This window comes from Bos taurus, chromosome 13, assembly GCF_002263795.3.
Source record: "Bos taurus isolate L1 Dominette 01449 registration number 42190680 breed Hereford chromosome 13, ARS-UCD2.0, whole genome shotgun sequence".
In the NCBI taxonomy this organism is placed as follows: Eukaryota; Metazoa; Chordata; class Mammalia; order Artiodactyla; family Bovidae; genus Bos; species Bos taurus.
Window position 1 is genome coordinate 10,820,152 of NC_037340.1, and position 13,108 is coordinate 10,833,259.

At 42.2% G+C, this 13,108-nt stretch overlaps 1 protein-coding gene across 1 annotated transcript in view; it reads left to right on the plus strand.

Moving 5' to 3' along the window:
• Positions 1 to 529: 529 nt before the first annotated feature.
• Positions 530 to 13,108, plus strand: part of LOC513969 (ankyrin repeat domain-containing protein 26) — a 79,858-nt gene continuing 67,279 nt past the window's right edge. Inside the window, 5 exon segments of the mRNA XM_059892862.1 lie at positions 530 to 2,538; positions 7,182 to 7,341; positions 7,455 to 7,628; positions 7,824 to 7,888; positions 8,830 to 9,029. Of these exon segments, the coding sequence (XP_059748845.1) occupies positions 2,306 to 2,538; positions 7,182 to 7,341; positions 7,455 to 7,628; positions 7,824 to 7,888; positions 8,830 to 9,029 (832 nt within the window). The 5' untranslated portion in view covers positions 530 to 2,305.

Sequence of the window (13,108 nt, forward strand, 5' to 3'; positions counted from 1 at the left end):
GATTCCAGCATCCCGAGCTTTGTCTTATCCGCATACGACTATGATCTCTCTTCTCAAAGCTGAGGGCCCAGACATGGCCCTTGGGTTCTGCCCTGCTACAGATGTGGTTTCTTTAAGCATCTGAACGCCAGCATCCCACTTTCCTTTAGACAGCTTTCTTGTGCTCTGACAGCTTCAGAAACTAACCAGGGAGCAGATGTGGACAGAGCAGCCCAAGGACTGCTTGGAGCTGCTGGCTGCACTTGCCTCGATCCTGGAGAAATAGTTCTTCCATCCCTCAGCCTCATTAACTGGCTGAAAACAGCCCCAGGGCCCATCCGTGTCCCTGATAAAGAATCCTCTCTCTCCACCCCACACACACCGAGGTTCAGACTTGGGCCAATTTCACCACCTTTCAGGTTGGCTGTTGCCTGTCCTGCAGTATCAGAAATGAGAGGCTGATGCTACACTGTGAGTTTAGATCAGAATGTGTTCTTGAGCAAATGTGTGTTTCCTGCTTCTTCCCAGCCTCAGCCAGCACCTGGGAAGAGAAAAAAGCTCATTGCTCTTTCCTGGGAGCCAGACTGAGGTAGGTTGAACATTCTCCACACCTGGGATACGTTTAATCAGAGCACAGTGGGTCAGCCGCACAGACACAGGGCAGGAGTCCCCTCCCCGCCGGGAAGTGACAACAGCCTGTGACTGTATGCATGCCAACCTGCCCCCCTCCCCATCTGTGGGGACAGATCAGGGACTGAGGGTCTTGAGCTCTTTTTCCCTCCAGTGAGGATCCAGCTCGTGGCCTCACCATGTGATGTTTATACCCTGGTAACGTTACTGGCAGCTTTCTCTGAACCTTACCATCTAGCACCTGTGACCTGAAGTGCTGAGAGCTCTCTCCCTTCACCTGTAGGCAAGCCGTTTGATTTCAGCTCCGGTGGCAAAGAGAACAATTCCAGAGTGAGGGAGCAGAATCTAGGCTGTAGCGAGGAGGAGTGAGGCTGGGCAGCTCCTTCAGGGTGTTTGGTTGTGGGTTGAGCACCTTTGAGGCTGCAGGTAAAGGGGGCAGCATAGTTGAGGGAGAGGTGTTTTGTGTTTGTTTTTTTTTTTTTAACTGAAGGACAATTGCTTTACAGTATTGTGTTGGTTTCTGCCAAACATCAGCATGAATCAGCCACAGGACAGAGGGCTTTTTTCTTTTTAACGATGGGAGCCATCCTGGTCAAAGCCTCTTGGTCCCTGCTTTTCCTACTATCAGACGCTGTTTTCCCAAGTAGACTAGCTTCCCTGTTAGCTCACTTGGTAAAGAATCCACCTGCAATGCAGGAGACCCTGGTTCGATTCCTGGGTCAGGAAGATCCACTGGAGAAGAGAGTGGCTACCCACTCCAGTATTCTTGGGGTTCCTTGGTGCTCAGCTGGTAAAGAATCTGCCTGTGTTGCGAGAGACCTAGGTTCTATCTCTGGGTTGGGAAGATCCCCTGGAGAAGGGAAAGGCTACCCACTCCAATATTCACACCTAGAGAATTCCATGGACTGTATAGTCCATGGCATAACAAAGAGTCAGACACGACTGAGTGACTATCACTTTCACTTTTCATGCTTTTCATAAATGGCCTTGAGGAAATTTCCTCAATTGAGGAAATTTCTATTTTATTGAAGTTTTTTTTTTTTTTATCATGAATGGGTTTTAAATTTTTTCAAGTGTTTTTTATGCATAGTCTTACTTTTAATTCTTACTTGAATGTTGGTAGAATTGAGCTTTGAAGCCATTTGGTCCTAAGCTTTTAACTTTTGGGATTTTTTTTTTTTTAATTAATATTTGAATCTCTTTATTTGTTACTGGAGTGTTGAGTTTTTCTATTTTTTCTTGTTTTAGTCTTGACAGGGTGCATGTTTCTCAGAATTTATCTATTTCTTCTAGGTTTTCCAATTTGTAATTGTTCATGAGTAATAGCGGCCCCTTATGATGATGCTTCTTTACTTCTGAGGTATCTGTTGTAATGTCACCTTCCTTTCTGTGGTTATTTCAGTTTCCTCTCCTTCTTCCCTTAGGTAAGGGTTTATTGATGTTGTTTGCTTCTTTTGAAAAATGCACTTCCAGTTCTTGCACATGCACACTGGGCATTCTGGCACACGGGCAATGTGTTTAGAGCTGTCGCTTAGCAACGATCATTCTGGGATGAAAGATTCCAAACCGTTGAGCTTCCCAGCTGGGAGGTTGTGGCGGGACGGCTCTGGCTTCCCTGTAGTGCTCGTGTTGGGTTTAGGGGACTGTGAAGAGCCGAGGGGGAGGTGAGGTGTGTTTGGAGCCCATAGGCTCTGCGATGAAGAAGATTTTTGGCTACAGGAGTGAGAAGGGCGAGTCGCCCTTAGACTCCTCCATCAGCCTGGGGAGAGACAGAGGTCATTGTAGAACCAGCTTCCAGCCCGGGTACCACATCCGAGACAGGGACCTCAAAAAGATCCACAAAGCTGCCAGCGTAGGCAATGTAGCCAAAGTGCAGCAGGTTCTGTTGCTCGGAAAGAATGGCCTGAACGACAGGGACAAGAAGAACAGGTAAGTGGGAGGAAGGGCCTGGCAGGGCTCCCTCCTATGAGTTTCCCCTCCAAGGCTCGCAGACACCTTTGTGGGATCCAGCGCCCCACAGACTTGATAGGCTGCAAAAGCCTTAGCTGGTTTCGGACCCTCTTATAATTCCCCTTACAGAGCACTTTAGTGGTCGTTTTAAAGTGATTTAACTGAATGTCAGTAATCACAGAACTGAAATGAAACATGAAAAGCATCTTTTTTTGTCCTTCTTCCTCCTCCTCTTCCTTTGTTGTTATGCACGTGTTAGCATGATGTACTCATGAGTAAGAACTCTCAAGTTCTATAGCTCTCAAGAAATCTGGAACTCCCTGGCTCTCACACTGTTTTTCTCATGTGATCTATGAAAACGCTTCTTCCCATGGATCGTCCATTGTGGATATTGGCAGTGGACAGATTTTTGATGATGTTGGCATTTAATGTACACATTTTTATACCATAATGTTATGTATTACAGAAAACTGCATAGTAAGAAAAATAATCCCCATGACAGGTCAACTTCTGGGTTAAAAGTTCTTCAGATACAATGCAATATCCATTTTATATCAGTATACACTTAGGTGTATAGGTTCCTTGCTGAAGGACCTTAGAAGACAGCTTGGAAGTAGGAAGCTGTCTGTGTCCTTGACTAAGAGGACATTTTCTTAGGATCTATGGTTTTTCCATATTTAAACCAAATAAACATCATGGTTTTAAAGATTTTGGGTTACACATGCTGTCTTTAATTGTGATGAAATTGAAAGTTTTGTATAGTAGACAAAGATTTGCCCTTTTAGATATAAAAATTTGCTTGATGACATTTCTATTAGAAAGATAAATTACGTGTAGATGGTGGAGAAATAGCCTGGTAACTATTTAGAGAAAAGTAACTAGATTTTTTATCTCACCAAAAAGTTCAGAGGGAGTATAGATCAAAAATTTTAAATACACAGGGTGAGAAAAGTACCAGAAGAAAACTGAAATTCCTATCTATACATTTGTGTGTGCTGACAAAGACCATTTTTTCTAGTTCTACTGTTCATTCACCTTAATGTTTTTAGTTGGATGGTGGTTGCTGTACCATGTTGTGTTGGTTTCCTCTGTACAACATCATAAATCAGTTGTAAGAATACACATATCCCACCCCAGAGACCTCTCTAAGAATGGTTTCAAAGGCAACAATTCTGGAGTTTCCTGGGTTTCAGCACCAAAACAAGAAAAGAAAAAAAATCTGAAAGTTGATTTCAGTCAGTTCAGTTCAGTTGCTCAGTCGTGTCCGATTCTTTGTGACCCCATGAATCGCAGCACGCCAGGCCTCCCTGTCAATCACCAACTCCCGGAGTTCACTCCAACTCTTTCCATCCATCCAGCCATCTCATTCTCTGTCGTCCCCTTCTCCTCCTGCCCCCAATCCCTCCCAGCATCAGAGTCTTTTCCAGTGAGTCAACTCTTCACATGAGGTGGCCAAAGTACTGGAGTTTCTAGCATCATTCCTTCCAAAGAACACCCAGAACTGATCTCATTTAGAATGGACTGGTGGGATCTCCTTGCAGTCCAAGGGACTCTCAAGAGTCTTCTCCAACACCACAGTTCAAAAGCATGAATTCTTCGGCACTCAGCTTTCTTCACAGTCCAACTCTCACATCCGTACATGACTACGGGAAAAACCATAGCCTTGACTAGACAGACCTTTGTTGGCAAAGTAATGTCTCTGCTTTTCAATATGCTATCTAGATTGGTCATAACTTTTCTTCCAAGGAGTAAGTGTCTTTTAATTTCATGGCTGCAATCACCATCTGCAGTGATTTTGGAGCCCCCCAAAATAAAGTCTGACACTGTTTCCACTGTTTCCCCATCTATTTGCCATGAAGTAATGGGACAAGATGCCATGATCTTCGTTTTCTGAATGTTGAGCTTTAAGTCAACTTTTTTACTCTCCTCTTTCACTTTCATCAACAGGCTCTTTAGTTCCTCTTCACTCTCTGCCATAAGGGTGGTATCATCTGCATATCTAAGGTTATTGATATTTCTCCCGGCAATCTTGATTCCAGCTTGTGCTTCTTCCAGCCCAGCCTTTCTCATGATGTACTCTGCATATAAGTTAAATAAGCAGGGTGACAATATACAGCCTTGACGTACTCCTTTTCCTATTTGGAACCAGTCGGTTGTTCCATGTCCAGTTCTAACTGTTGCTTCCTGACCTGCATATAGGTTTCTCAAGAGGCAGGTCAGGTGGTCTGGTATTCCCATTTCTTTCAGAATTTTTCACAGTTTATTGTGATCCACACAGTCAAAGGCTTTGGTATAGTCAACAAAGCAGAAGTAGATGTTTTTCTGGAACTCTCTTGATTTTTCGATGATCCAGCAGATGTTGGCAATTTGATCTCTGGTTCCTTTGCCTTTTCTAAAACCAGCTTGAACATCTGGAAGTTCATGGTTGACATATTGCTGAAGCCTAGTGTGGAGAATTTTGAGCGTTGCTTTACTAGAGTGTGAGATGAGTGCAATTGTGTGGGAGTTTGAGCATTCTTTGGCATTGCATTTCTTTGGGGTTGAAATGAAAACTGACCTTTTCCAGTCCTGTGGCCACTGCTGAGTTTTCCAAATTTGCTGGCATATTGAGTGCAGCACTTTCACAGCATCATCTTCCAGGATTTGAAATAGCTCAAGTGGAATTCCATCACTTCCACTAGCTTTGTTCGTAGTGATCCTTTCTAAGGCCCACTTGACTTCACATTCCAGGATATCTGGCTCTAGGTGAGTGATCACACCATTGTGATTATCTTGGTCATGAAGATCTTTTTTGTATAGTTCTTCTGTATATTCTTGCCACCTCTTCTTAATATCTTCTGCTTCTGTTAGGTCCATACCATTTCTGTCCTTTATTGAGCCCATCTTTGCAGGAAATGTTCCCTTGGTATCTCTAATTTTCTTGAAGAGATCTCTAGTCATTCCCATTCTGTTGTTTTCCTCTATTTCTTTGCATTGATCGCTGAGGAAGGCTTTCTTATCTCTCCTTGCTATTTTTTGGAACTCTGCATTCAGATGCTTATATCTTTCCTTTTCTCCTTTGGTTTTCATTTCTCTTCTTTTCACAGCTATTTCTAAGGCCTCCTCAGACAGCCATTTTGCTTTTTTGTGTTTCTTTTCCATGGGGATGGTCTTGATCCCTATCTCCTGTACAATGTCACGAACCTCTGTCCATAGTTCATCAAGACCTCTATCTATCAGATCTAGTCCGTTAAATCTATTTCTAACTTCCACTGTACAATCATAAGGGATTTGATTTAGGTCAGACCTAAATGGTCTAGTGGTTTTCCCTACTTTCTTCAATTTAAGACTGAATTTGGCAATAAGGAGTTCATGATCTGAGCAATAGTCAGCTCCCAGTCTTGTTTTTGGTGACTGTATAGAGCTTCTCCATCTTTGGCTGCAAAGAATATAATCAATCTGATTTTGGTGTTGACCATCTGGTGACATCCATGTGTAGAGTCTTCTCTTGTGTTGTTGGAAGAAGGTGTTTGCTATAACCAGTGTGTTCTCTTGGCAACACTCTATTAGCCTTTGCCCTGCTTCATTCCATATTCCATAGGAATGTGGCACAGATAAAAATAATTTGGCACTTTCAATTTGTTTTAGAATTTTTTGTGAGGATTGGTATCCTGTGACAACTTTCAGCCTTTTCAGAAGTCAAGGGAATCTTGGGAATTTCCTGGAAGTCCAGTGGTTAAGACTCACTGCTCTGGGCCCAGGGTTCGATCTCTGGTGAGGGAACTAAAATCCTGCAAGCTACAAAGATTTGTTGTATAACATGGGGAATATAGCTAATATTTTATAGTCACTTTAAATGCAGTATAACCTTTAACAATTGTGGATCACTGTGTCGTACACCTGTGTTATATAATAATATATATTATACATCATCTCTAAAGCAGACTTAGATGAAAACACCTCATGGGAATTAGACCAACAGGAAAAAAGACAAATGGACAAACAAAAATTCTACAATTTGTAAAGTCTGTGAATTATAAATTATATTCCAATGTCAGAGACATTAAAATGTGAGAAAATGAGCATATTAGAATCACCGAAGTACAATGTTGTCTCTAATACTCAAAATATATCTGCAAAGGAGGTGTCATATCCTTTGACTTCATTGAGATGTTGTCCTTGTAAACTAGTAGTACTAGCAATAAATATGATAATATGACCTAACAGTTACTGAGCTGTTATCTGCCAGGAATGGTTCTGCACCCTTTGCATGGCTCTCATGTAAGCATCACAGTGCTGCCCTGTGAGATAACTACTACTCCCTCTCCATTCTGTTGATGAGGAAATTGAGGCACAGAGAGGCTGAGCAACGGCTAATGAGTGACAGAGTGAAAGTCAAATACAAACCCAAGTTGAGCTGAATCTCTAGGTCATGCTCGTTCTACTCAAGTAGATGGTTCTTTCATTACTGTGGTAAGAAGAGCTAAAGCGAATATAGACTGTTCTTTCTCCAGAAGAAAACGAAACATTTGTTTTAGAGTGATAGGAATAGCATGCTATTGAATGTTTTCAATCACAGGAACGATTGTTTGCTTTGAAACAGTAACACTAGGGTTTCCTAAACATTGCTCTTGCTTTCATAGGACTGCGCTCCACTTGGCCTGTGCCAATGGCCATTCAGCGGTGGTCACTCTCCTCCTGGAGAGAAAATGCCTGCTTAACCTCTGTGACAATGAAAAGAGGACAGCGCTGATGAAGGGTTTGGGCAGCGAACCGTGTCCACAGGAGATGGGTGTGATTTCCTGAGACTAAAAGTGAATTTATCTCATTGAAATATAGCAAACTGGTGAAGCTTGTGGCCTGTTTACTTTGAATTCCTAGAATTTACACTCTGTTTCTTGGCACAACACTAACAGGCCGTAGAATGCCAAGAGGAGGAGTGTGCGACTCTTCTGCTGGAGCATGGTGCCGACCCAAATGTCATGGACGTCTGTGGCAACACCGCTGTCCACTACGCTGTCTTTTGCCAGAATTTATCACTCGCAGCAAAGCTGCTTTCCTATGACGCCGATATAGAAGCCAGGAACAAGGTATCGGTCACCTAACTTTATTTACCAAATGTTTGTGAAGCATTTTTTTTAATCTACAAGTGTTTTATTTACAACAGTATGTAAATAGGTAAACCGAATTGTTGAGGTCCTTTAATGCACCGGGACCTGGCCGTCTGGAGGCGACGATAAGAAAGTGAGAGAAAGAAAGAGGCCTATACTCCCTGGTTTACGCAGAAAACCAATAAAGTCCTTGAGACAGAACTTGCGTCTCTCACGAAGGCACCGGGCGCCCTCTCGAGGTGGGGTGAAGGCACAGGGCGCCTTCTCGAGAGTCTTAGAAGCCCGGGCAGGAGAGTGAGCAAGACAGGTCTCTGCGCTCCAAGGAATCAGCCGGGGAGAGAGAGAGAAAGACAGACAGACACGGGGACCCAAGCTCTGATGGAGCAAAGGTGCTTTAATGATTTTTCTGTGAGTATATATAGGCTGTAGTACAAGAAGTTTCTTTCGTCAATGATAAAGATCAGAAAACCAAAGGTACAGTAGCCGTTACCAAGGGAACAAGGGATGATGATGGTCACAAGCTCAGGAGACAATCCGTATCTCAAGAAAGGGGACCGAGACTAACCAGTTTTGTCGTAAAGAGATGTTTACTAAAGGAGATTCAAGCCTGTCTCACACAATGACCCCAGTTCCTGGGAGCAGCGTGCTGTTCCACTTAAAAAGAAACAAAGGACTTGTGAGAAACAGCACGTAGGAATCCTCCTGTTAAACATTCCCTGACTTGAATAGTGTCCATGAGGCCCTGTAACATGGAAAAACAATTCCAAACCCGAGTCAGGGGGCGGGGGTGAAAAAAGTTGGTGCCCCCAGAAAGGGCAGAGCTCTGTCTGCCAGCCACCCTTCTACCCTAGAAGGAAGGCTTTCCCATTAGAACATGCGTGGGAGTGGGTGGTGGGCTCTGAGCCCACAGGAAGTGAAGGCCTGAGGGGAGTGAAGTGATATGGGCACTGGCTGTTTACAGGGGCTCAGGAATGTGGGCTGCTGGGGGTGGGTAGAGGAGGAAGGAGACCCAGTGCCCAGCAGGGGGAGCTGGGTGAGTGCAAGTGGGCCTGGGAGGCAGCAGGCCTGGAGCCCTGAGCCCTCCAGGACCCCGGGTTCTGAGATCCAGCCAGGCGGGTCAGGTCATGTTTGATACCAAGCAAGGGCGTTCTCTTGTGCTGGTGACCACTTGGTTCACCAGGTACCCCTCGGGGTCTTCCACGCTCAGCCCCGGGGAGCTGCTCCGCGGGGTGGCAGCTGTGCCTGGGGAGCTGCCCCTCCTGCTCTTTCTTCAGGAAGCATGTGAAGTCCGGCCTCTTCAGCCCCGCGAGGAACTCCCTCCACTCTCACAGGTGGCCTCAGTTTTCCATGTTTGGAAGCTCCAGCCTTCCCTGAGTGCAAGTATTTTGAAGAAACCAAACTGTCTAAGATTTCACTTTAATCATGATATTTCTCAAGCATTAGAGAGTAAAGCATTCCTTTATGTGTTTATGGCTGGTATTTGTGATAACACTGCACTTGTTAAAGGTAAAACATTTTCCAAATATTTTCCCCCACTTAAGGTTTTTTTTTTTTTTTAATCAGTCTAAAATAACACAGTGAAGCAAAATTTGCCTCAGTAGACTTTGTCTTAAAATTCAAACATAACGAAAGCATTTTACAACATAATAGAAATCTTGCTGCTGTTCACAAATTCCCATTTTATGAAAAATGGTTTATATAAACACAGTTTCTCTCTCACTGCCCAAGTCTTAAGAGGGTAAAAGGAAAGGAAAAGGAGCAAGCAAGTGAAAAGTTGCAAGTCAAGCTGGAATTTTGGCAGTTGGAAATGCCAAGAAGAGGATTCTTTTATTTTAATATTTATTTATTTGGCTGAGCTGGGCTTAGTTTCAGCATGTAGGATCTAGTTTCCTGACCAGGGGTCGAACCCAGGCCTTTACTGGGAGCACTGAGACCCAGCCACGGGACCACCACGGAAGTCCCGAGATTTTGGTTTGTGCTTTTTATTCCCTTCAGTGTATAGATTTCTTATATGCTTTTCAGTTTTCAGGGATAATAGTTGTTATTTTGAAAAAGAGTGTGAGTGAATTGTAAACTTGCCTAGGTGCCAGTTTAAAGAAGGCTCTGAGCAAAACACTGACAGTGAAAAGGTGGTGATGAAGTGGGAATTAAGAGAGAAGAACAAATAACTACCTGATATTATCCTATTCTGGCAGAACCATCCACTTAGATAGGAGTCTAGACTCTGCTCTCCCATCTAGAATGTCTTGATGGGAAGGAAGTAAGGGGTTTATAAATAATGAGATCAGGTTTCCTTTTGGGTTTACTAGTCCCTGTTCTACCACTGTTTACCCAGGAAATTTTTTAAATTGCAGTTTTGATGACTCTTGCCTCTTACACTTTTCTTTTTTATTCAAACCTTCATATAAGAGAAGGAATTGGCCGTGTGAGTCAGAGATGAGACTGGAGTGGTTGCTGCACTAATTCTCAGCTATATTCTGCTGGTGAACCACAATTATTTGGGGAAACTTCTTTTAAAAATGTATAAGCCTAGGCTGTTTGCTGTAGATTTTGACTGAGTAAATTGAGGAACACTTGGACATGTGTATCTAGAACTATTCCCTTGAGATTCTGATCCAATCCTTGATGAATAACTATGGAGTGAATACGTGTAATTTCTAAATGCTCCCTTCACAAAAGAAAGTAGTCTCTAGAAGGGTGGGAGTTTGATCAATGCTAGCTGCTTCCATCAGCTCCCTCCTTTCCAACACTATTAGCCTGACTTTTTCTCTGCCCCATGTTTGAGACATTAAAAGGAGTATCTTTGGCGATATCTATGGGCTTGAACGACAACTCCTTTTCCTTCCAACCACTCATCATTCGGTGACCCTCTGAGAGTCTTTAGCGATTTGCTCATGGCGAAGTCACTTCATCTGTAGAGTCTGACCCTTTAAGGATTTTGCACCTTCACTTATCATCCAGGTCATTAGGTCAACAGATGTTTTTTACCAACAGGGTTTTCCTGATTGCAGTAATAGTAACTCCTGAGCCTTTTTTGGTATCATCTGCAGGACAGACTCTTGCAGTGTGTCTGTTAGAATTGCTGATCCCTGGCATAAGCAGATGAGAGCTCTAAAACCCGTGAAGTTAGTAACAGTACAGAGGGGAATTGTTTTAAGCATTTATTTTCAGCAGGCTTGGAAACTCATTATCCATTTGATTAACGGTCTAGAAGAATTCTAGAGATAGACTGTAGTTTCAACAGGCAGTGGAAACATTCTTGACTGTGAATTATGAGTCTTTTTAAAAGAATTTATGTTTACTTGAATTATGAGTCTTAATGCCATATTTATTACATATGGGGACCACTTTTTTTGTGAAACATATGATACTAAAGAAAGGAAAGGTTTCACATACAAATATTTGCTTTATACCCACCTGTTTAGAAACAGCAAACATAAAACCAAAAGTGGGCCATAAACCAAACATGGCCCTTGGATATGTTTAGTTACCTCCACACATTGAGTCAACATTTCAAATTTAGGAGGCTCATGCAGAAGTTCAGGCTTCTCCAAGGACCAAATCTGGACGCCCTTGAGCCCATCCTACTGTTTGGTCTGTGTGCAGAGGCCACCCCTTCTGTATGGGATACGTGTTTTCGGGGTTACCAGTCTCACCTGGCTTTTTCACTTGCTCAGGTCATCAGCTTTCTGTCCATAAGCATTTGAGTTTCCAATTTTTGATTGATAGTTTATTTTGATAAATATTTGAAGGTTTTTAAAGACAGTCTAATTAATCTATAATTGATTTCATATTTTTAAAAATCTCTTAAGAATGGGATTGAATTTTTCAAATTAGAATTTTTAAGTTGGTTGTGGCGGTTTCGCACTGAATAACTCTCACAAACACACAAGATTATAAGAGACAGCACATGGAGAGCTGGTGGAAGAGCAACTCCCCGAGAAAATGTTGAGCATGTATTTATTGGTAATTTTATGTTGCAGTAAAGCAAGACAGACACCAGAACTCTAGGATTTTGGAAGCTTCTTCCTGGTGGTCTGGAGGTAATCACATGAGAGTCATCAAGAAGGGTCTTTGAAGATAAGGTGGGGAGGGCGCTCATTCTGCATGCAGTTAGCATCTAGCGAATGCTGACCTCTCAGCCAGAATGTCTAACTTAAGGAAGGGCGGTGGAAAGAGCAAGCAAGGAAGAGAGAATGAGTAAGATTAAATTCCAGGAGACATGTCTGAGAAAGCAGTAAAACAGGGTTCCCACAGTTGATTTTTTGAAAAAAAGAAAAAGTTTCTGTCTTTGCATGTTCATGTAGAGAATAATATTCTCACTGGAATGTCTGTAAACCTTTTGAGTTTACTCATGGTCATCCTTGGATAGGTTATGCATGCTACAGATGGTATTATATATTTCTGCCTCAGCATTGTCCCTAAAATATGGAGTTGATACAGTAGCTAAATGATACCCACACCCCCTGCATTGGGAGCTTGACACTTAGCCACTGGACCACCAGGGAAGGCCCAGAGGAGGAGCAGATTAAAGAGAAAGAAGGTGCACAGGGTGATGAGGAGGAGGGGGCTCTCTTTCATTTACTTTCTGACTTTTATTTTTAAGTTCAGAGAATCTATTGCACGGTTTTAATTTCAGTTTAGAAATAGGTTAACTGTGTACATTAGAAATGGTTTTCCCTGTTTTACAGGATGACCTGACACCACTGTTACTTGCGATATGTGAAAAGAGAGGGCAAATGGTGGAGTTTTTAGTAAAGAAAAAAGCAAATATACATGCGGTTGATAAGATGAAAAGGTACCGTTGTTCTTTTTCTTTTCAAAACCCTTAGTGCTGTTCTAGGATGGTAATATCAAGATTAAATGTATAAGAGGATTCATTTGTGATCAACACATTATCACTTAGGTAGAAAGTCAGTTATTCTGACCGGGAACCATGAACAATATATAGCAGGAATGTATAGCAGGATTCATATTCCTTTATAATATTGACTGATGTCATATGCAACCTGTTTTTTGTTTGGTTGATCTGGTAATAGCTGAGGGATTTCAAATTAGTTTTATTAGCTTTATGAAATATGGATTCTGCTTTTTAGTTCACCTCATGACAGTATCGAGTTTCTTAATTCTTTTAAAAGAATTCTTTAACCTCTACTTTGTATGTATGTATTTTTATAAGATGCATAGTAAACCTAAAAGACTTGGTTTTGTCTTATGGATAACTCTTTGTTTTAAATTACTTTGTTTGAAGAATGCTGATGTTATTAGATTGCAAAAGAGTCAGATACAACATAGTGACTAAATAACAACAGCCACAAAAAGGTGGTTATGACTCACTGTCACCAGATCCTGTGGGCTCATTAGGTTTTCATTTTAGTACATTTTGATATTTTCATTTTTAATGCAGGTAGAAGGAAGAAAGATAGCTTTGATTGCATAAACAGTTCCTTTAACAGAGA